This window comes from Antedon bifida, chromosome 4 (genome assembly GCF_963402885.1).
Source record: "Antedon bifida chromosome 4, ecAntBifi1.1, whole genome shotgun sequence".
Taxonomy (NCBI): domain Eukaryota; kingdom Metazoa; phylum Echinodermata; class Crinoidea; order Comatulida; family Antedonidae; genus Antedon; species Antedon bifida.
Window position 1 is genome coordinate 32609637 of NC_136229.1, and position 22454 is coordinate 32632090.

The following is a 22454-nucleotide window of genomic DNA, read 5'->3' on the forward strand; positions in this document are numbered from 1 at the left end:
AAAAAAAGTTTTGTCACGCGCGCGCGTAGATAGGTGGCCAGCTCGATCCGATATTCCTCCTTCAATAACAGAGATAGCGTTTTCGACTAGGCTAGGCAAAATTAGAAACTTATTAAAGCTATTTTGCCTAGTTTTAAAGGTTTTGCAGAATAAAAAACGCCTACATGTGAGTTGTAATGAATTCCTGTTTTTGTATGCGTGTTGTTGTCAGCCTCTGTGTGTTGTCTGAATCTACAGTGGTTGTTTTATCCCGTAAACATCTACAACTGGTTGGGCCGCGCCGAGAAGACCCGTCGTGTTTAGAGCAGCCAGACGTTCAACAGACGTTTACAGATGATCATCGTTGGCATGTACCAATCGGTAAATAAAAATGAGTATTCTTATTAATTTTAATATAGTAAGATATTAATTTCATTACTGATTGATTTAAATTAATTAAATAAAGAAGCAGCATAATTGGATAATGAATGATGGCACTCCTGCAGTTGAATGAAGAATGAACTTTAACTTTAATGAACTCATCACAGCTTTATTTATTAATTTCAATTTTATATGATGAATAATTAAAACAGTTACCAGGTCGCCTAACCACATTGATTCATTCAGTTTTTTTTTTGTAAATTCATTCATGTTTTTATTTAAATTTTTTTCAGATGAAAAAGGAAAGGGTGAAAAAGTTACAGATAATGAGTAAGTTTGGTTTGTAGGAAGTCAGTTTTATTAGTATGTATCAATCGAACATGCAGACCTCTAGTCTGATTCGTGTGGGAGTACCGTATGCCTACTTCATCTAGTGTTGAATACACTCATGTATGCTTATTTATTTTATTATTTTTTAAATTTAAAAATATTTATACTGAATAAAAACATATCAGGTTGTATGCAAGTGATTTACATTATGGATTTTTTTTTTCAACTGACAATATGTAAACAAATAATAAATTTGAATCTTTTTGTCACGTTGAAGGTTGCATTGCATGTTTGGATCTTTGTCTGAAGACGAAACTGGAGACGAAGATAGGAAACATCGTCCAAATAATGTTCCTAATATTGCAGATATTATGATAAAGAATAAAATGCATCACCAAGAAACTCATCACAATTCTACTCGAAGAAAGATGAGTTTCAAAGAGGCATATATACCTAATTCACTTTTAAAGAGATTAAGTGTGAGTAAAGCTCTGTCTACACTATCAAACTAGTTGACACAAAAGTGTGATGTGCCCAAATATGGTAGTGATATGACGTCATCGTGTCCATATAGGGGCATATATGCAAATATCGCTTATATTATGAACCTTTGTGCTCTGTTTCACTTTCCCAAACGCAGGTGGTAATAACATCATGCTCTTGGTGGTCTAATAGTTGGGCATCTGTACCAGAAACAAAGGACTTGGTTCATCTCTGAGCTGTCCTAGCTTGGTCAACTATTTTATTTTTACTGCTTTTCTCATCTTCAATGTTTTCACATTTATTTTTAGCGCCGAATACCGTAATGGTGTCGGGCGGGGTTTAGTTTTTTACCAACCCCGAAACCAGTTCTAGAAATACCGGGATGGTGTCTAGCGTAGTTTAGTTTTTTACCAACCCCGAAACCAGTTCTAGAAATACCGGGATGGTGTCGGGCGGGGAATAATTTTTTACCAACCCCGAAACCAGTTCTAGAAATACCGGGATGGTGTCGGGCGGGGGATAGTTTCACCATGTAGTTTAAGTTTTATTTATTTATTGTTAACCGTTTTTTATATGTTTCCAAATGACAATTAATTTATTTACTTACTTATCGTTTTGTTCAGAGTGACTACGTAGCCAACTTAACTGTTGCCGAGGTGAAAGTGATGTTGGAATCTACAGACTTCAGTATCGATTCATTTCAACACATATTTTCAAATTTGAATCGGACTGTTTTTGAGAGCTTAATGATGGATGTGGCGTCGGTAACATAAATTTATATTTTTATCCCAATTTTAAAAAATAAATAATAATAATATTTACAACACGGTTACTGATTACTTTAATTGTAAATTGCATTTAAAAAAGAAATAATTCTTTCTGCATCTAATTTTTGTAAATAATATATATGTAGGCCTACTTCGGGCCGTTGGCCTATGTGCTGTACAAATAAATGCCCTAGACCAGGAGTCTAGGGAAGAAGAAGAAGATTTAAAAACATTTTATCCATCGTAAACCTTGTACGGTAATAATATAATCGGTTGCCAGAATCAATTGAAAATTATGCAAATTTTGTTTTAGGGGAATTCTGACATAGATATACCTGGGATGTATTACCATCCTATGATCGATGCAGGAATTAACCAGATGGGACCAATCGACACATGGAACCCACAGCAGGCGGAGACAATGCGTCCTTTCTTACAAGGACTTTCAAATGAGCATATTAAAGAACTCAAATCAGATACATTTCAATCTCTGTGAGTTTTATATTTTGAATATTATCAAACACAAACACACACACACATTATTACTAAATCACTTTGTATAAAAATCTAGAATGTTGTTACTGTTAGCATTGGATTGAAGAACAAATATTTTAAACATTAGGAACAAATGTTTATAAAAGGTTTTAGTTTTTGCTTGTTAATTCAAATTTCACGATTAATATATGTTGGTAACTTGTGTGCGTGCGTGTGTGAACAGATTTTCTTCTTTCCCTACTTCTACTACCTAAAAGGCACATAGATTATGTTGTTTTTTAACAGAATTGTCTTCCATTAATTTCAATCTAGGCTTCCATCTTTAAACGAGCTGTCAGATAAGGGTGCCCTCGATAAGTCTGTACAGAAGGTGGTGATGCAGAAGTACAAAGAATCAAAAGGACCAGTACAAAGATGGACAGCGGATGACATGGACGAAGTGAATGCCCTCTTGCCAACACTATCCAGAAGAGATATTAAGGCTATACCCAATGAAGTGGTAACGTTATTTAAACATGTATTGTCACCCAAAAACATGAAAAATTAAGATTAGTAAATCAGATTTTATAGACCATTTGTAGTTTTAATAAAGTGAATCACTCCTGGAAAAAAAACCTAATTCAACTAAAAACCCATTGGCTGGCAGCCAATTTGACTTAAAATTAAAAGGATTAATTAAGGATTTTTCAGGTAAATAATTTTGTTTTCGATTCAATTTTTGGTCAAAGTGAATACATATTATATGACATTAAAATGGCATATTCAACAACAAAATGAAAAAAATATTTCTTTAAGGGGTATTTTATTTTAAAGGGCGTTTCATATATCAAGGTGGCCCAAACTTTAATTTCAAAATTATTATTTTTTAGATTGATGAATCTCTGGATGTTATTGATACCAAGGTTCTTGCTAAAAACGCACAGATTGCCCGTGCCTATGTCCATCGCGTCACTGACCTTTCAACTTGGATGTGGTCAGCCGAAAACGTAACACGGTTTGTACAAAAAACACTCCATTATTTTCATCATAAGTATAACAGTTTTACGAATGAATTGGGATACATCATAATACTATGTTGAAACTTAAGTAAATAAAGAAAAACACAAACAAATAAGATTTTGTACTAAGATTACTGTTTCTCTTAGTTGCTCTTGGATGAGTGTTGTTAGTTACTGGTATAAATTATATAATTTATTCTTCATTCTTGTAATATTTATCACTGAATAGACTTGGGGATTTGGTGCAATTTATACGATCTCAAGATATGAAGAACCTCCCTGCATCGGTTATCACAATGGATGTCTTCACGTCCACAGTGAGAAAGAGGGGAAAGGTAAAAACCTTCCTATGTCAGTTATCACATTTATCATATTCAGTACAAACTTATCTCCTGGTGGTAAATCCAGTTTAACTTCCCTCCTGTCCTTGTTAACAAAAATGCCGCACAATCTTGGTTCCAATTCACTTTCTGCACGAAGCAAATTTACAACATTGCTCAACTTTGTCATTGGTGACTTGTGTTACTGTTAAGAGGTGATGAAAAATAATGTTCTTTTGACCAAATATTTTTCCCCATTTATGTTTCTTAATTCCATGTAATATTCTACAATACGAAATGTGCATATTTACAGGAAAGTCGACTAATAGCAAAGAAGGTCGTGGAACAACGTGGTGACCCGTCAGCCTGGAGTTCAGAAGATCTACGTAGCATCGGGAAATCTGTAGTCGGGCTAGAAATGCAGGAACTTGAGAAGATACCAGCTGAAGCCATCTTAGGAGCTATGGATGAACTTGATGCGTCTAGCATGAGTCCTAGGCAGAAGCAAACATTGCTTAAGAAAGTTAAAAGACGAGACAGTGGTGTAAAGACTTTCTTTCATTTACAATGATTGTATAATTGTTTAACATGATGCAACCTGTTGTTTTTGGTACTCTACTGCAATTCAATTTTGAATTGAATTGCGATGGTGAAAATATACATTGAAATTAGATTGAAATTATTGTTTTTCTGTAGCGCATTTCTGCAGCAGAGATCAAGGATCTCAAGGGACTAAGTAGCATGCTAAAAACCGACGACCTCAAAGAACTTGATGCTAATGATGTTTTAGAAGCGGCTGAAACATTTAAAGGTATCGGTAAAGATCTGAATAAAGCCAAAAGAAAACAGATTGTACAAAAAGTGAGTGTATGCTTTGAACTTTTAATCTGTGCAATTTGTTTCTCTGTGTTTCTGGACCCCAATGGAAATAAGTTTTTTACTTTTTGGGATATCCTTTTAACTCGAGTCTGTTGTACTGATTTTTTATTGTTTACATGTTTTTATTGTATGTATCTGTGTTGACTCAGTTAATAAAGAAATCAATCAATTAATCAATCAATACTGTGGTTAGTTTTTAGTGTAATTTTGATGCCATGTTATACATGTGAAGAAACTAACCCTTCATATTTGTTTCCTAACTCTATCTTCCTCTTGTTGTCCGATTTATTATTACAGTGGTATAAAGACAGTTTCTTTCATTGACAATTATTGTATACTTTTTAAGGCGTCAAAAGTTGAAGGTGATGTCGGTGCTTTGATAGGTATGTTAGGCGAAGATTACGTGGCAGAGATTCCACTGAAATCTGTCAAAAAGATGTCGTATGAAGACATCACCAGTATGTCAGTGAGCACAGGCAACAACCAAAGTGCTGGGGCAGGTGAGGTAAAGTGGACAAGATCACAGGTAAATCACTTAAATTGATGGACATAAACAAAAGTCAGCAAAACAATGATTGTCCATTGTAAATAATTCAGAAGTTTAATTTTACTATATATTTTGATGATTGTATAATTTGTTTGGCAGAGTAAATTGTTGTACAGAAGCATAAAGTCTGGTTTAGAAGAGATGGAAGGAGAAGAAGTTACATTTACAACTGACATTATCAGGTGATAAGGTTATACATAGATGCAGGCGTTGATTTTATATAAATCTAGCATTAATGTTCTAAATGACATAGGCAGTCACTTCTCTTAGTCAGGAATCAGTCCTTAAATGGTAACATATCTATAATTAAGTGCAAAGTTGGACTTTATATCGTCTTATAATAAATTGCTTACACTGTTCTAATTAGGAACTTGGGAACCATTGCTTCGGGTCTTCCATGCGAGGACATACACAAGATGGCCGGTGATGATGTTGTTTCCTTGGTAACTGCTTTGATGGAGCAAGATGGCTGGAATAATAAACAGGTCAGATATCTATAACAACTTGTTTTCTACAGTTAAATTATTGAAAATCAAACTTAGTCAAAAAATAATGTGTTTGTATGCTTTTGTTTACACTGTAAGATGCGTTGTATAAAAGACACAATGAAGGAAAGTGATGAAGAATTCACATCAAGTCTGACAGAAAGTGATATCACTAATATGGGTGGAAGGGTCCTGAAGGAATTTAGGTACAGTCGTAATATTAATTATCGAATAATATAATAATTCATTTTTAAGATATATATAATATTTTCTGAAACCAGACTCTTAAAACCATAAATCTCCCAAACCTGGATCGATTCCAATTCCCAATTTAGTTCCAACTCTTAAAAACGCTTTCTGGAGAAACAGATGGTGAGATTGAGCAAGTTTACTGGAGTAATAATATTTACTACAATTAGATATTTATATAGTAATTTTTGTTTTAGTGTTGATGATTTAAATGAAATTCCAGAAAATTTGAAGAAGTTAGCTTATGAACAAATTGGAAATACAAAACTGACCGAAGATAAAAAAGAGAAAAGAAAGTGGATGGCTCATGAAGCTTTGAAAATGATGGTAACTTATGTGTGACTACTCATTGTAAACCAAAGTATCTGTAAACATTCAATCAAAATCAATTTATTCCATAACTTTTAAGGATATGTACAAATGTCATGTACAAAGGGAACTCAAAATAAGGAAAGCTTTTAAGCTGAGACCCTTAAAAACAATAAGGTAATAAGAAGTTATTAATATCATAACTCATCACAAGCGCCCCCTGTTTAGGGTCACTCCATATAAATAAGGTGAAATAACAACAACATTAGCAACAACAAAAAAATTAATTATTATATAAATCATTATAACACAGTGTACGGGAATAGATTGTATTTATTCAAATCCCCAACTGATAATTCTGCTCTATTTCACATCTTCATTTACAGAATAAATCAAGTGATGAAGTCTTGACCTCAGATGACCTACTAAGTCTGGGTAACTTATCCTGTAGCGTACCAGCTGACGCGTATACGCGTATTGAACCTGACGTGTTCATTGATAATGTTTACAGTCTTAGAGAATGTGACTTAGACAAGGAGCAACTTGGCGCAATGCATGATAAACTGCTGGACGTTAATGGGTAAACTTTCTTTTTAAGCTCTGTCTACACTATCAAACTTTCTGTGACAACAAAATGTGATGTGCCCATATATAGACACGATGACGTCATAATTACTACCATATTAGGGCACGTCACACACTTTTTTATCAAAATAGTGTGATAGTATAGACAGAGCTTTAGAATTATCACACCAATATCGGGTCATCCCAGACTCATCAATACTGGTTCATGTTGAGAGTAATTATCCTTAACTCATCATTCCCCACAAGAAATATTAAGAAGTTCCTTAATGTCATAAAATTGTGCATTGATAAATTAATTTTTATATTTTTCATTATTATTTTTTCAATGGGAAAATTATAGTGAGCTTAACACTTGGAGTAGTGATGCCATAGCAACCAGTGGTCCTTTACTTTCAAGTTTTTCACGAAATGAGATCATGGAATTTGACGAGGTGAATACATTTTTAAATTGTTTAAAAACAAATTTTTAATCTCCATCTTAGATTATATGTCACCAAATTGAACACCACTAGCTTGTAGGGTGTTTAAGACTTATCTACAAAATCCATGCACATATAGCTACGATTTTGTTTATTCAAACCCCAGACATTACACCATCATGGATCACACAGAAAAGTAATGCACCTCATTTTCGTTATTTATTTATATTTTAGGCAAACTTTTCAGCAGTTGCTATCGAAACATTGAACAGTTTTAAAGAATTCAGGGACAGACGGTCAGAGAGTATAATAGATGTTACAGAAGAAGATGAGCTAATCTTGGCAGACGGGTTCACAAGTGTTGCCATTCGTACAAAAGAAGCATTGGTGGCAGAATCGGAGGGATCAAGGCGCAGACGTAGAGGTAAAATAATAATGATCATGGTACACCTGGTACTGGTAACCGTCTACATAGAGACATCTGGTTCTTTGACATAAAGTGGCATACAGCACCACATACATTGTAATAAATTACACAAAGTAGTCAGTAATATACTAGGTAGGAACTCATAGACTTCTAGTGAAGCCCTGATGTTGTTCTTGTTGTTTATTCTTTTTTACTCTTTCGTGGGTGTAGCCGACTTTTATTCATTGACATAAAGTGACATATAGTACCACAGACATTTCAATCAATTACGCAAAGTAGTCAGTAATATAATAGGTTTTCTAGTGTAGCCCTGACGTTGTTCTTGTTGTTTATTCGGTGTATCCGTATATCAGTGGAACACACACAAAGTGGTGCAACCACACTACACAAAATTGGCGAAACGTTCTTTTTGATCTATTGGATCAACAAAAAAGGAAAATTCTCTCCTCCTACAAAATTTATAGTTAGTAGTAAATCATTGATTTCTTCTAAGTTTCTACATCAAATTAAAAACATTAAGAAACCCCAGACAGGAATGATTTGTGTGTTTTTTCAGACGTTGTCCATAGTCCATCCTGTGATGAGATAATTGACCTGCAAGATGGCAACATAGCATGGACTGTTGACGAGCTGAATGCCATCACTACAGACACTTTTGATAATTGTTTTGACGTGCTTGGTGCTGTTAGCAACTACTCTGACGGCCAACTGGACATCTTGCTCAACAAAGCCATTCAGGTTTATTTTTGTATTTTTCGCAGCAAAACAAACAGCGTAACGCTAATATAATTTTACTTTAGAGCTGCCATCAGTAGCATTGTTAAGCTCTAGCTGACGTTTTAAAATAGCAGTCCGTCATTAAAGGATTTGGTCAATTTGATAATTTTATAAATCAATTGTTCTACAAAATAATCAATCAATCACCCCATTCGAAAACTTTGACTGTCATTTTGTTTTTCTTCAGACTTGGGGGTCATTTGGCAACATATCCTCTGAGGATATCGCGCTTCTTGGTTACATAGCAACAGCATTCACTCCGGATCACATGAGCCAATTGGACCTGTCATATCTTGACACACTTTACACTATTGGGCAATTGGATGGCTGGCAAAGTGAACAAGTTAGTATAATATCATAAAACTCTAAAAAAGTATTCAATTATAAAAATATAAAAGTGTACCTTTATATCCTAAGACTAAGTAAGAATTGAGACCTAAATAATTATTATTGGAGGATCTATAATTGGTAAGTTACAATTATCATAACATCTTAGTATAATGAATAAGCATATATAATTTCTATATCAGATGGAATCAACAGAAAAAAAGAGAACATTTTGTGTATTACTTCTTGTAGCTTGAAAGTGGTGTTAATCGGTACCTTGAGCTTACTGGGTGGCAGATCTCTGATTTGAATGGCACGGATCTTACTGGTCTTAGCAGCTTCCTATGTGGAATGTCTTTAGACCAGATGCTTATAATCTCATTTGAAAGTTATGGGTAAATGAAAACATCTATAAATAAAATTAGTTTTTCCCTGCTCTCCCATCCCAAGAAGATGCGCCTACTTTATGTGTTTAATCTACATTGTCTCTTACTAAAATTAAGTATTTCATTAATAATAATATTCATTCGGTATGTCATCAAGTAACTTGCCAATAGGCCTGAACATTTAACTGCTCGCTCCATTAATACAACTTAAGGTAAAAAAAAACAACTTGCAAATAAAGCAACATAAAATAACGACAAAAAATACAATTTATAGGCCTACTATTGACATACCTGTTATTGCGCGTGTTTAGCTGATGTTGTTAAACTTAAGTTTTTGTGCAATAATGTGTGTGTATTCTATTTTTTTGTAATTGTTTGTTTATATTTTATATAGGGCCTATATCTGTTTTTTAATTGTAGGCCTACTAATATATATTTGCCAATCTTTAAGAAGAATTTCTATTATTATTTTATATGATAATGGACAAATAAAGCTTTTCAGTATTCAGTGTTGTCACTTTCTTTTAGTGAGGCATCTACAGACATTGGTGAACTGACCATGTGTTCTCATCAGCAACTGTCCATTTTAAAGTCCAAAGCGGTCGAGCAGTATGGCGCCATCTCAACCTGGTTGCCTGAGATATACACTGAAGTTGGAACAGTTGTTGGTAAGACCTAGTTTGTGTAATGGTTCAAACCATTGTGGTCGTTAGTGGACATTTTATCTGACCTTTGAATAGTTGGTGGCTCTGAGTCAAAGATTTGACATAGTAGGCCTACATAGGCAATTGCAGATCCAAAGTTTAAACATGCCTAAAGGTTTCAGATCAGATCCCACATTTCTTAGTACACACTTCGTCAAACAAATTTTACTTATTTTCTTCTGTTAAAGGTGGTTTTTCATCAGAAGATTTTGCCAATATTGATGAAGAGTCTTTAGCTGGTATTTCACCTGCCGCTCTAGCATTACTACCACCAGATGTTTTCAAGGTATTGGAACTAATAGAAAGTTAGACTTATTTTTCGTTCTTGGTGTGATAGTGCAGATTATACAAAGCAAGGACAACTCTATCCTCATAAAACAAGGCCATATACATACAGGCTGCAGTCGCGTATGCAAATTTGAGTTAGTGTTTACCGACCGACCAACCGACCAACCAACTGACCGACATAGTGACCTATAAAGTCGCGTTTGCATGCGACTAAAAACGCGTCGGTTTGCACCTATATAACATTACTATATTTACACACAAAGGAAATTTTTGTAAAGCTCTGTCTACACTATCAAACTTTATTTGACAAAAACATGTGATGTGCCCATATATGGACATGATGATGTCATATCACTACCATATTTGGGTATATCACTACCATATTTGGGCACATCACACTTTTTTTGTCAAACTAGTTTGATAGTGTAGACAAAGCTTAAGATAAGATAAGTATTCGTGAAAATTATGGTGCTTATGTCTCATACAAATTTAAAACAGGAAAATTATGTTATGCAAATTTAAATTACCGTACTTATTTTTTTCATAGGATTCATTTAATTTGGAATTGGTTGGATATTTTGACCAATATCAAGCACAAGCAATTACAAATGACCAGCGATCTGTGTTGTCCAGTCCTGTTCAGGATGCCCTCTATGCTGCGGAGTATGGCGGTGACGTCACCATTCTTTCACAAGTGCGCACTGACAAACCTACAAGCAGCAGTGCTAATGGCAAGTTTGCATTTAGTGTAACATTGTTAACATTACATAGAATTTGTATTAAAATGTTATACAACTAGGCATCACAATTTTGGCTTTTTAAATAGATTTTCTATTGTTTTTTTTTTCAGATTCCACTAAATACAAACTGATGGAATGGATCTGTGTCTTTATACTAATGTTGATAAACTAGTTTACAATAATAATTCCGAATGTATTTTCAATATTAGTGAGGATACAACTAGATAGTCAACTGGCTCCAAAGTTTGAGGTTTTGTTGTTAACTGTTTTCATGAAAAAAATTGCAAATTTAAAATGAATTTTAATACATTAAATTATTAATAATGATTAAAAACAGAATTGAATGGTAAATCCAATTTTGTTAAATACAAAAAATACAAGTTAATAATGGAAACCAAACTGTGTACATTGAAACACATAGCTTTCCTCTCCTCTTGCTCGGTGCTTTAATTATGTTGCTTATTTTGATGTAATGTTTTAACAAAAGGATGAAATAAAAGGTTTCAACCCCTTTACAAATTGGAATAGTCTAAACTTTTTTATTGGTCATGTGACGATGCAGCGTAACGTTACCACGTGACTTTAATGTTTTGTTCGTGTACTTGTGCAGCACCGGGTCTAGCCTAGGCCTACAGAACTGAAGATGTTTTCAACGTTAAAATTAATTGTATGTTGCTTTATTGTATGTGCATATGTCTTCAGATTACATGCTAAAGACTGTTCGGTCTTATCGGATGACATGAAATTCGACTGTCAGCCCGAAACGGACGAGTTTGCTACCCAGGACAGGTGCGAACAGCGAGGTAGGCTAGCTTTTGTGTTTGGAGGCGACGCGGCCCACTTCGCTTAGGTACTTCAGAAGGCTTCTTTTAGGCCTAGGTTTAAACACCTTGTTTAATCAAAATATGACCTTGCACTAGCATTTTTTATATATTTTAGACCTTTATTAATATTAGGTAGGCATGTAATTGATAGGCTACTCCCTCTTTTACCTAGTCCTAGTATAATATTATTAATTATTTTATAGTAGACATAATTATATTTATAACTTTAATAGTATACCATCCGTGGCATGATTTTTCAGATAATAATGAATGGAACTACATATGTATATCCCTAATTATGCATGTATTTGTAAAGTATTAATTTAAGCTAACTTTAAAGTATGCAGCAGAATATTTAATTTATTATCTTTGTAAAAAATTAATTAATAAGTTTTATTAAGCGAAATGCATTATAAATATTATGCATAATATAATTTATTATGTATATTTCTTTCAATATAGAACAATTTGACCTTTTGACCTCAATTAAAATTCAAAATTGATTGAATATCCATTATTTTGTTGATAGGAATTGTTCATTTTTCCAAAGTACTGTTTGGTTACACTATGTCTTGTCAACCTAATTAACCTTTCTCATATACAGTATGTTAATTAAATCATTACATTTATCATCTTTCTATCACAAATAGGTTGTTGCTGGCAACCAGCCAACAGTGTATCAGAAAATGGCGATGGCGTCCCATACTGCTTCTACCCAACGGACTTTGCAACATACAACATGTCCACTCCTGAAGAGACTGTGTTTGGATACACAGCGACATTGAAGCGGAGCACAAAGGGGTATTATCCAAATGACATCATGACTCTCAAGTTGGATGTGTACCTTGAAACGGAAACAAGAATTCATTTCAAGGTACAGATAGAAATGAACTGGAATGCAGAATTATGTAGAAACTGGAGTTTCACCTCCTCTTGAAAGCATTTTACAAAGGGGCGGATCCAGCATTATAGGTTAGGGGGGGCTAAAGCCTGTTTAGCACCCCCCACCCCCTAAATCCGCCCCTGTTACAGACCTTCTCCTTTACCTGTTTGTGTTTGGATACTGTATACAAATAAACATCATGATAGTCCTCCATAAAATGTACCTGGCATACCAATTGTTTGCTAATGTTTTTCTCAAGAATTTGCACCCTCTTTAATTGAGTCTTGATATTTCATTAGAAATCAACTGGAAAAACTGCAGGAGGAATGATTTGCTCCGTTTTTATAAAGTCATTTTTTTTTTCGAATTAGGCACTCTGATTTTAAGATTTTAGCAGTTTTAATTTTCTTGGTTACAATTATATTTAAATTCTTTTTCAAATGTAATTGGTAGATCTATGATCCTGCAAATGCTCGTTATGAAGTGCCAATCAAAACTCCAAAGGTCACAAAAAAGCTCAACACAACTGATTATGATGTCAAATTCAAGATGAATCCATTTGCAATTTCTGTGATCAGAAAATCAAATAACAAAGTTTTGTAAGTGCAAGTTTAATGTTTATATCGGTAATCAGTCACTAATTTTTGAATAAAAACAAATCATTATCAGACTTCATCACCTTCCAAATAGAAAGTGGTATAATAAGCTAATCCTACAGGTATGCGTTAAAGAAGCTGTTAGAATTAAAAGTATTAGTGTGCATTGTTTAATATTTTCTATAAAAGTATATTTGTTGTTGGAAGACAATTTTAAATAAAATAAAAATTTTCATTTCCAACATCCTATAGATTTGATACCAGTTTGAGTCCTTTAATATTTGCTGACCAGTTTATCCAGATATCTTCGTTGTTGACCTCTAAGAATATCTACGGACTCGGAGAACATCAGGATAAACTTGCTCATGATGTCACCTGGAAGCGGTTTGTCTTCTGGGCGCGAGACATGCCACCTGATGTAAGTACAATTTCTGTATGTTTCCGGTGGTTACTGTACATGATTGGCGTGCCATACTTGACCTGTAGAGAACTTGTGAAAAGAGCAGTGTTGGTGCTTCACGTTGGGTTGAAACAATGTTATGTTAAAGTGTTCAATAAACATTTACTGATTATACAGAAGCTGTCTTTGTATGTTGGAGTCTGTAAACGTTACAATAAATGCCTTGTGAAAAAATCACTTGATAAGTAGAAGTTGTTATTATCATAGCTTTTTAATTTAATCAGTTGGCATGCTCATCTTGAATTTGATCCCTTTTCAGAGTGGTAACAATCTATATGGTTCACATCCATTTTATTTAAATATGGACAATTCTGGCAACACTCATGGAGTCTTTCTTTTAAACAGCAATGCAATGGGTAATTTTAATAGGTTGCTTGTTTCTTGTTTGGATATTGATTTATTTTATGATAGTTTAAATGTATTTAAGGGTAAAATTGTTAAATCTTTATAATGTTCCAATCTTTGTTTATGTTATTGTTGCTTATTTGAATGTATTTTTATAGTTTATTATGTTTAGATTCAACCCGTTAGTGGCGGTTTCATCGCTGTGAATAAAATAAAATGAAATAAATTTTATTTCTAATAATTCTGCAATAATAAATGAAATTAACATAATTAAATATTTTCAATTATGTATATTATTATATGTTAATATCTGTATTTGAATTTGTATTGTCTTTACAAAGCCAGGAATTTAACTGGCAGCCAATTGTTAGATTTTTTATCATTGTATTTTTTTTCAATAAATCTTTCAATTGTTGTTTTTCAGAGGTTATGCTTCAACCCACTCCAGCTGTTACATTCCGGACAATTGGTGGTATTCTAGATTTCTACATATTTCTTGGCCCCAAGCCAGATGCCGTGATCCAGCAATATACGGAGGTCATAGGTCGTTCATACATGCCTCCTTATTGGGGGCTTGGATTCCACTTGTGCCGATGGGGTTATGGGTCTGCAGAGAACACGCTAAATGTAGTGAAGAAGATGAGGGCAGCAGGAATCCCTCAGGTTAACTTGGTTTGCTTTCTTTCATTCATGATAAAATACTTTTTTTTAAATTTAATATCTTTTAAAAAAAAACCTAAAAGGCTGTCTATCGGACCTTAATTGCTGAAATGTGTGATGTATTTTACCAGTTTTAATGCAATCAATTTCTTCAGGACACCCAATGGAATGATATAGACTACATGGATCAGACACGTGATTGGACGTTAGATAAGACACATTTCAACGCGCTTCCGTCAGTTCCCACTGACCTGCATCAGCACAAGCAACATTATATGATGATTATTGTAGGTAGAGGTCAAAGGTGATGAACGGTACAAAGTTTGCACAGGTCAATGACAAACTAGACCAATGACATTCCAAATGACCAATTAAAAATATCTTAGGCTGACTCTGTGCTTACTGTGTACTGTTCTTCACTTATAAATGTGGAAAGGCCATTAAAAGTTGAGATACTTCAAAACCTGTGATTCCACACATGTCTTCTCAACTTTTAGTAGCTGTTCCACATTGTTATTTTGTGTCATTTGTTTTACATTTTTCTTCAATTCATCTCTTAGGATACTCAATGGAATGATATAGAGTATTCAGAGGGAAGGAAAGACTTTACTGTGAATACGACCTGGGTCCAACCTTTGACCCAGCTGCTCATTAACCTTCATAAGCATAAACAGCATTATATACCTATTGTTGTACGTTATCGCTAAGCAACCATTTTATTCCATTGAATACTATATATCATTTCAAAGATATTTTACTGTGGTTTTACTGCAGTAAAGGCAATGCTACATTCATTGAATTCTATACTGCATTTATTGAAATAATTTTACTAATACAATATCTAATTTAATATTTTGTATATTGAAAGTAACAATGAAATACTTAGCATTCTCATTACTAGACTTGCCCCAAGTCTGTATTTATTGTCTTTTTTTTTTTATTTATTTGTTTTTATTTCGAACCACGATTTTGGTCCGATTATCCGAACTCAAGTAATACACGTATGAAACGCCATATGTGCCAAAAAATCTCATTACTTGCAGTAAAAACTTTATATAAATAATCATAGTAGAATATTTTTGAAATGCTTCTAACATTAACAAACATTTTATTTTTTATATTTGTTAATTAATTTTAATTTTTGCCTAAACTTATTGTATTAGTGTTGCATCATTTGCTTGTTCATTTTCAGTATCGTAATTAGAAATATATATTTTCATAAAAATTATGTATTGAACATTTGTTTTATGTTGTATACTTGTGAGTGAGACATTAAATGTTCTTCATTCTTTTTTAATTTTTAGGATCCAGGCATTGCTAGCACTGCCACTAATTACGGTCCGTATGATGACGGAATAAAAAAAGATGTGTTTGTGAAAGACGACCAAGGGAAACCAATCATTGGTTCTGTAAGTATATAACAAAAACTTATAGTTTGACCCAAGGCAAACCAATCATTGGTTCTGTAAGTATATAACACACACTTTTAGTTTGATCTAAGGCAAACCAATCATTGGTTATGTAAGTATATAACACACACTTATAGTTTGATCCAAGGCAAACCAATCATTGGTTCTGTAAGTATATAACACACACTTATAGTTTGACCAAAGGCAAACCAATCATTGGTTTCTGTAGGTTTATAAATTGCTGTTGTACAATTCGTGATACAAAAATTACGGAAACACAATAAAACATCTAACTTGCAGGTATGGCCAGGAAAAACAGCTTTTCCAGATTTCTTCAATCCTGCAACTGTCAAATGGTGGGAAAATTGGGCAAGGAACTTCCATGACCAGGTGGAATTTGACGGCATGTGGATTGTGAGTATAAACGACTGGTGACTGTTTCACAAGAATTCTCTTGACTTTGTGAAAACAAAAATTATTTAGCTTTATCCAAAATTGATCAGTCAATCATTGGGCCCATATAGCCTTTGTTACTTACTAATGTAAGTTACCTTTCCACTCAATTTATCATGGTTCATGAATACATCTTAGTGAGTAAATAACAAGCGTGAACATGCCCATTGACCACAATGATGACCATGTAAGGTAACGTGTGACTTAACTTGTTCATTTTTTTTAAATTTAGGATATGAATGAACCATCAAATTTTATTGATGGATCAACAAATGGTTGCCCTAGCAACAGTACTTACGAAAATCCACCTTACACTCCCAGTAAGTATTCTGAAATAATTTTGTTTTAAAAAACTGTATTTTCATCAATAAAGAACAGTTTTTATTTAGTATGAATTAATAGAATAATGGTTGTCATACTAAATGAAAAAGGACCTTTCCAAATTTATCATATCTGCTAGCTTTCATCCATGGCCTCTATTTTCTTTTCTATCTGCCTTTTTTTTCAAAATAAAAAATTAATAAACAAACAAAGTTTATGAAGATTAAAACATAGAAAACAATACACTGCACAGTTACAGAATGACACAGTATGTAAGTTTTTCTGGCCTGCACTGTAATTGCCATTTTCTGTTGATATTTTTGATCACAGGAGTTACAGGAGGTAAACTATGGGCAAAGACACTGTGTATGACAGCTAAGCATTCCATTGGTCTTCACTATAATCTTCACAATCTGTATGGATACTCTGAGATGGTGGCCACTCATCAGTAAGTACCACTTGCTTATCAGTAAGTACCAACTTACCAAAAAACTTGGTGGAATAAGACAACGTTGAATGAAATTTGTGAACTTTACTTAATTTGTTTTTCTGTTAGAGTGTTAATCAACATCAGAAATAAAAGACCCTTTATCATCTCTCGATCCACTTTTCCTGGTAGCGGTCAATACGGTGGACATTGGCTTGGCGATAACGACAGTGGATGGTCAGATATGTACTACTCTATAACTGGTAAGTGGCTGTAATCACCTATGATGATTAAACAAAACTGTTTACATTGCAAGTTGTAGAATTATGAAGGTGCACACAGGTGCTATTGACCTATGGTGAATGCTACAGTACACTCTAGAGAAAAATATCACTTTTAGTTAGAAATTTGATAATCTTACCACTCACCCAAAAGGCTGCTCACTCCTGTGTCCTGCCCAATTCACCACCAGAAGGACCCACTGGAAACAAGTCTCCATACTTAGTGGGCCACCCTTGGTATGTAACACCAAAATAACAACACACACACACAATATCCATTTTCTCTCTAGGAATTTTATCGCTGAATTTTTTTGGTATTCCGTTGGTTGGTGCAGACATCTGCGGCTTCAACGGCAACACTAATGAAGAGTTGTGCCAACGCTGGATGCAACTTGGGGCATTCTATCCTTTCTCAAGGAATCATAACTCATTGTATTGTCCATCATATCCTGTTATGTGTAAGGTAACAAACTTGTTCAATGTACTTTCTACCTTACAGGATCAGATCAGCAAATCATTCACACTTATTTTATGGGCATTTTTGTATTAAAAATTTATTTATTTGATTTATTTAAAAACATATTTAGACAGGATAAAAACATATCAGATATAGATATTGCACCTGCTAGTCCTATTTTTTTAGAGCAATAGATTAAAAAATATTCATAAAAAGATATTTTACAATAAAACTTTAAAATCACAAAAAAATGCATTTTGAACAAACAACATGTCTGAAATTTGTAAATGTGCTATTGTTTGTTTTCGTTCACAGGATCAAGATCCAACTGCTTTTAGTACAGCAATGCAGAAATCCACTGCTAATGTATTGAAGATTCGATATGCACTCTTACCATACCTATACACACTGTTCTACCATTCTCACATTAACGGAACAACAGTTGCAAGACCACTCTTCTTTGAGTAAGTTCTTAGGGTAGTGACTTTGCATACAGTACTTCTGTTTCATTACAGATCTACAGCAGTCTCCTGTAGGTTCTAATAGTCCAAGTCAAAGTACCGTTCTTTCCCAGCCTAAAATTCTCCACTGTCTATTTTACAGGTTTCCTGATGATCCAATGCTAGCTGTAGTTGATAAACAATTCTTATGGGGCTCTGCCTTGATGATCTCACCTGTAATCACAAAGGGCGCCACAACGGTTGATGCCATGATACCCGCAGGAGTGTGGTATGACTTAATAACGGTTAGTGATTTTGTCTGATTTCACTAGATTTTTAAAAAGTTAAAAAATGTTCTTCCAATTTTAGCCTAGTGTAAAATAGGCTTAAGGAATATTTACAGTATTTTCAATGTTGACTATTATGGTGATTTCAAATTTGTTAATAGGGTCAAGCCATTAACCAACCATCAACACAATCTGTCCGTCTCGATGCGCCTCTTGACAAAATCAATCTTCATGTGAGAGCCGGTTACATATTGCCATGGCAATATTCTAATTTGACAACTACCGAAACCAGAATGAACCCTATAAATCTGCTGGTAGCTTTAGATGTCAAAGGTCAAGCAACTGGTGACTTGTACTGGGATGATGGAGATTCTTTAGGTTAGGTTATGTCTTTTATGTTGTTAACTGTTACCTTCATCAAGGGACATGGGTATCATCCACACAAGGAAAAGGGCATTAAGGCCAATTTACAGACGAGCGGTAACGGTAAGCGGAAAACTGCGTAGATTGTTCACAATGTAGGGGTATTGTCCACAAGGAAAAGTATAAAAATGAGCTAAAAATTGATTTCTTTGTTTAATCTAATTTCAGATACAGTTGCAAAAGGAGCATATAGCACTTGGCAATTCCAAGCAGACAAGCAACAAATTAATTCAAACATCATCAAAGATGGCTTCCCATCATCATCCCAAATGAGTCTTGGGGAAATCAAAGTGTTTGGATTGACAGCCTCACCTTCTCAGGTGTCAGCTAATGGAAAAGATGTGCAATTTTCATATGATACTCTATATAAAGTAGGTATACAGTAGGGTGAACAAATTGTCCCCTGAGTTGGAGGGTTTCTACAGCACTGTAGGCCTACTGGTTTTTGTGCATTTATCAGTGGAGACTTCCACGATTATCAGTAGACTTGGAAGGTCCTATTGGGACCCAACAACTTGTTCCCTGAATTGAAGTGATCTTTTTCCAAGATTTGTTTGTATATCAAAAACATTTTGGAGAAATTAACCATTGGAGACAGGAAATATCTGGAAACTGATGATTATTGGGAGACTTACCGACATACTGTAGAGGCATGCTAGCTGTCTTCTATCCAGCACCACAGACCTCATTCTCTCCTCTCTATCACACACATACTGGATTTTTCAATATGTTATTAAATATATACGTTTTCTTTTGTAGGTGCTGACAGTGACAAACCTGAAGCTTCCATTCAACAAATTCAACTCTTTAGTTTGGACGTAAAAAGACATTTTTATTTTGAAGTAAAAAAGTAATATACTATTATTTAAATAAATTATATTAACACTCTATGGATAATGTTAGGCAGTGATATTTTATCCTCCGGACTTAAACGTCTATTGATAAGCCAATATGTCAAGCCTGCTAGACTGCAATGGTCTTTCATAAAAATATGTAGCAATACTTTTGAAAGTTACTATTCCTTTTTTTAACATAATCATGCTATATTGTTGCTATGAAGTTTATTTTTGTATATTTGATTTGTTTGTTATCAATTTCATTCTTTAAAATAAATAAATTTTGTAATACAAAAATGAAACATATTTTTATTTAGAGTTATCTAGAGTTTTCGCATATTTTTATTCATAACTAACTTAAATATATTATACACCCTAACAATATTATAACAACATTGGTTGATTTAAATGTTCCAAGCTAAAAGCCATGACTGCTGTCAACTCTGAGCTTTATCTTCTGTAAACATAGAAATTCTAGCATCTGGTATATCTGACCATAGTGTGTGATTGGCACCGGTGTTGAATCGTTTCACTTGGCCACAACTTTTACACGTAACCACACGATGCTGCTCTCGTTTACCTAAAAAAAGTGTAACATTTAAAAATTACTCAAAGCATTCACTCACTCAATAAAATTATGGCATATTTTTATTTTTATGTACACGGTATGATACTTTACCTCGTATTCTTGTAATTGCAGTAATTCCAGGAACCAGAAGAAGACTGCATTTTTTACAAATAGTTCTTTTAATTTCCGGTTCACTATATGAAAAAACAAACTTTATTAATAAATATTAGTTTAGATCTTTTTTTTCCCCAATACAATAAGCTGTTGTACATAATGTTGGACAGAAGTCCAACCAAGATTGTTATTTTAAAGTTTTTACAGTAAACACACACAATTACTGCAGTAATTAAACTTACATCCTAAGTACTAATCGTTGTGCTATCATTCGCATTGTGTGAATGTAGAATCTAACCAATTCCTCGTTTTCAGGGTCTTGTTTTAATGTCAGATGGGCAGCCTGCAAAAACAAATTATTTTATTCTTAATTTTTTGTTCTAAATTATTATAAAATTCTGTAATTTAAAAATAAACTTCTTGACCATATGCCCTAAATAAATAAATATAGGCCTAGGCTAACATTCAGTACGAACCGACCATACATCTAAAATAAGGTACAGAGTGTGAATGAGAACCGGTTAGTAATCCTAGATCAGTTGGTAAGCTAGGTCTAGGCTAGGCAGGCCTAGGTACTTGATTTATTTTTGCGGAATACCTGATAAAGAAAGTTCATTCTTTGAAATGCATCTTTATATGGATGCTTCCGTTTCCCTTGGTACCATTTGCGAACCTTCGTCTGCTTTGCTAAAGGTGCCATTAACCGCAAAATAGAAAAATAAATGAGGATGAACACTTTTTTGGTCCTCACAGTAAACGGCGGTCGTGAAAATAGCAGCACACGGCGGTCGGGGTCGGAACGGAACTTTGGACGACAACATGGCGACTTACATGAAGTTTGTTTGCTGTCGAAGTAGACGTGCTGTTTATGGTACGTTTTTGCAATATACAGTCAAATTATATTAAAGGAATGCAATGTTATAAAAAGAGGGATGCACGATCTGTCCTTATTCTTTATTTAGAGTCTAAACTATATAGAATAGGCCTATAATACAGTGAATGAGTACAGCATGCTAGGCTAGCCTAACGAACGAGAGGTAAAAAAGTTAGACTATTTTTTTTAATTTTTATTTTATTTCATCATCACCCTACAGTGACCAAACGTCACCATTAACAGGGCTGATCGTAAAATATAACATATAATATACAAGCAAAAATCAACAGATAACAAGACAACATTTAAATATTACTGACATTAGACAAAACCTTGTGACGGAAACAAGCAAGGGAATCAAAAAAAATATCAACAGATCCATCAATTTTACATAGTGAGTGGTATAACTTAGGCAAACGATTAACAAAACCATTTTTAGTAATATTTACCCTCCCTCTTGATATAGAAAATAAAGCAGGATAACGCAATTGATATTGTGGAACAGAAATAGGAAAGTACACTTCAAAATTACCATGAAAAATTGAGTTCACAGCCTTAAAAAGAAAAATTAAATCAAATAATTTACGCCTATCCGCTAAATTAATAAGAACGTCTTTACTAATAGAACCAAATTTACGCACATAAAATCGGCAAAACTTGTTCTGTACACTTTGTAATCTAGAAGACTGGGCAAGAGAAATAGAGTTAAAAATAACACTGCAGAATTCAAGATTCGACCTAACTAAAGATTTGTATAAAATAACTAAAGCCTTTTTATCGTTGATATGTCTGCAATGTCTCCAAAGAAAACCCAAAAGCCTATTGCATTTAGAGACTATAAAATCAATATGTTTACAGAAGGTTAATGAACTATCTAAAAAAATACCAAGGTCTTTGTGAACAGAGACTCTTTCAAGTATA

At 33.9% G+C, this 22454-nt stretch overlaps 3 protein-coding genes across 4 annotated transcripts; 2 read left to right on the forward strand and 1 right to left on the reverse strand.

Moving 5' to 3' along the window:
- Positions 1-176: 176 nt before the first annotated feature.
- On the forward strand, positions 177-22298 carry LOC144839352 (otoancorin-like). The gene is made up of 26 exons (XM_078694668.1): positions 177-360; positions 654-690; positions 968-1169; positions 1797-1937; positions 2254-2432; positions 2748-2934; positions 3305-3429; positions 3663-3768; positions 4067-4297; positions 4450-4614; positions 4979-5158; positions 5279-5361; positions 5547-5664; positions 5764-5870; positions 6111-6240; positions 6609-6802; positions 7148-7238; positions 7461-7650; positions 8210-8391; positions 8618-8773; positions 9010-9152; positions 9672-9811; positions 10036-10133; positions 10683-10866; positions 10986-11046; positions 22282-22298. Coding segments are annotated over exons 1-26 (3615 nt in total). The 3' UTR covers positions 22283-22298.
- Positions 11483-19971, forward strand: LOC144840278 (lysosomal alpha-glucosidase-like). Of its 2 annotated transcripts, none has more exons than XM_078696040.1 (18): positions 11483-11678; positions 12350-12573; positions 13036-13181; positions 13431-13596; positions 13898-13994; positions 14408-14646; positions 14799-14930; positions 15948-16052; positions 16353-16466; positions 16738-16825; positions 17157-17274; positions 17383-17516; positions 17825-17997; positions 18307-18455; positions 18595-18736; positions 18880-19096; positions 19310-19512; positions 19901-19971. In XM_078696040.1, exons 1-18 carry the CDS (start codon positions 11519-11521, stop codon positions 19961-19963), a joined length of 2670 nt encoding a protein of 889 aa, XP_078552166.1. In that variant the 5' UTR covers positions 11483-11518; the 3' UTR covers positions 19964-19971. The 2 variants fall into 2 exon arrangements, with proteins under 2 accessions (XP_078552166.1, XP_078552167.1); XM_078696041.1 differs by lacking the exon at positions 14799-14930 and adding an exon at positions 15204-15335.
- On the reverse strand, positions 19990-21436 carry LOC144840334 (ribonuclease P protein subunit p21-like). Its single transcript, XM_078696123.1, has 4 exons — positions 21258-21436; positions 20902-21002; positions 20657-20739; positions 19990-20557 (listed from the first exon to the last, which is right to left on the reverse strand). The coding sequence occupies exons 1-4, from the start codon at positions 21357-21359 to the stop codon at positions 20415-20417; spliced, it is 429 nt and encodes a 142-aa protein (XP_078552249.1). The 5' UTR covers positions 21360-21436; the 3' UTR covers positions 19990-20414.
- Positions 22299-22454: the final 156 nt, after the last annotated feature.

Excerpts from the sequence above, each read along its gene's own strand:
- LOC144839352 (XM_078694668.1), top strand. The coding sequence starts at position 177 with ATGAATTCCTGTTTTTGTATGCGTGTTGTTGTCAGCCTCTGTGTGTTG. Across the intron at positions 691-967 it reads GAAAAAGTTACAGATAATGA|GTTGCATTGCATGTTTGGAT; the intron begins GTAAGTTTGGTT and ends GTCACGTTGAAG. Across the intron at positions 10,867-10,985 it reads TACAAGCAGCAGTGCTAATG|ATTCCACTAAATACAAACTG; the intron begins GCAAGTTTGCAT and ends TTTTTTTTTCAG.
- LOC144840278 (XM_078696040.1), top strand. The coding sequence starts at position 11,519 with ATGTTTTCAACGTTAAAATTAATTGTATGTTGCTTTATTGTATGTGCA. Across the intron at positions 12,574-13,035 it reads AAACAAGAATTCATTTCAAG|ATCTATGATCCTGCAAATGC; the intron begins GTACAGATAGAA and ends TGTAATTGGTAG. Across the intron at positions 19,513-19,900 it reads CATATGATACTCTATATAAA|GTGCTGACAGTGACAAACCT; the intron begins GTAGGTATACAG and ends TTTCTTTTGTAG.
- LOC144840334 (XM_078696123.1), bottom strand. The coding sequence starts at position 21,359 with ATGGCACCTTTAGCAAAGCAGACGAAGGTTCGCAAATGGTACCAAGGG. Across the intron at positions 20,740-20,901 it reads CAACGATTAGTACTTAGGAT|TGAACCGGAAATTAAAAGAA; the intron begins GTAAGTTTAATT and ends TTTTTCATATAG. Across the intron at positions 20,558-20,656 it reads TGCAATTACAAGAATACGAG|GTAAACGAGAGCAGCATCGT; the intron begins GTAAAGTATCAT and ends CACTTTTTTTAG.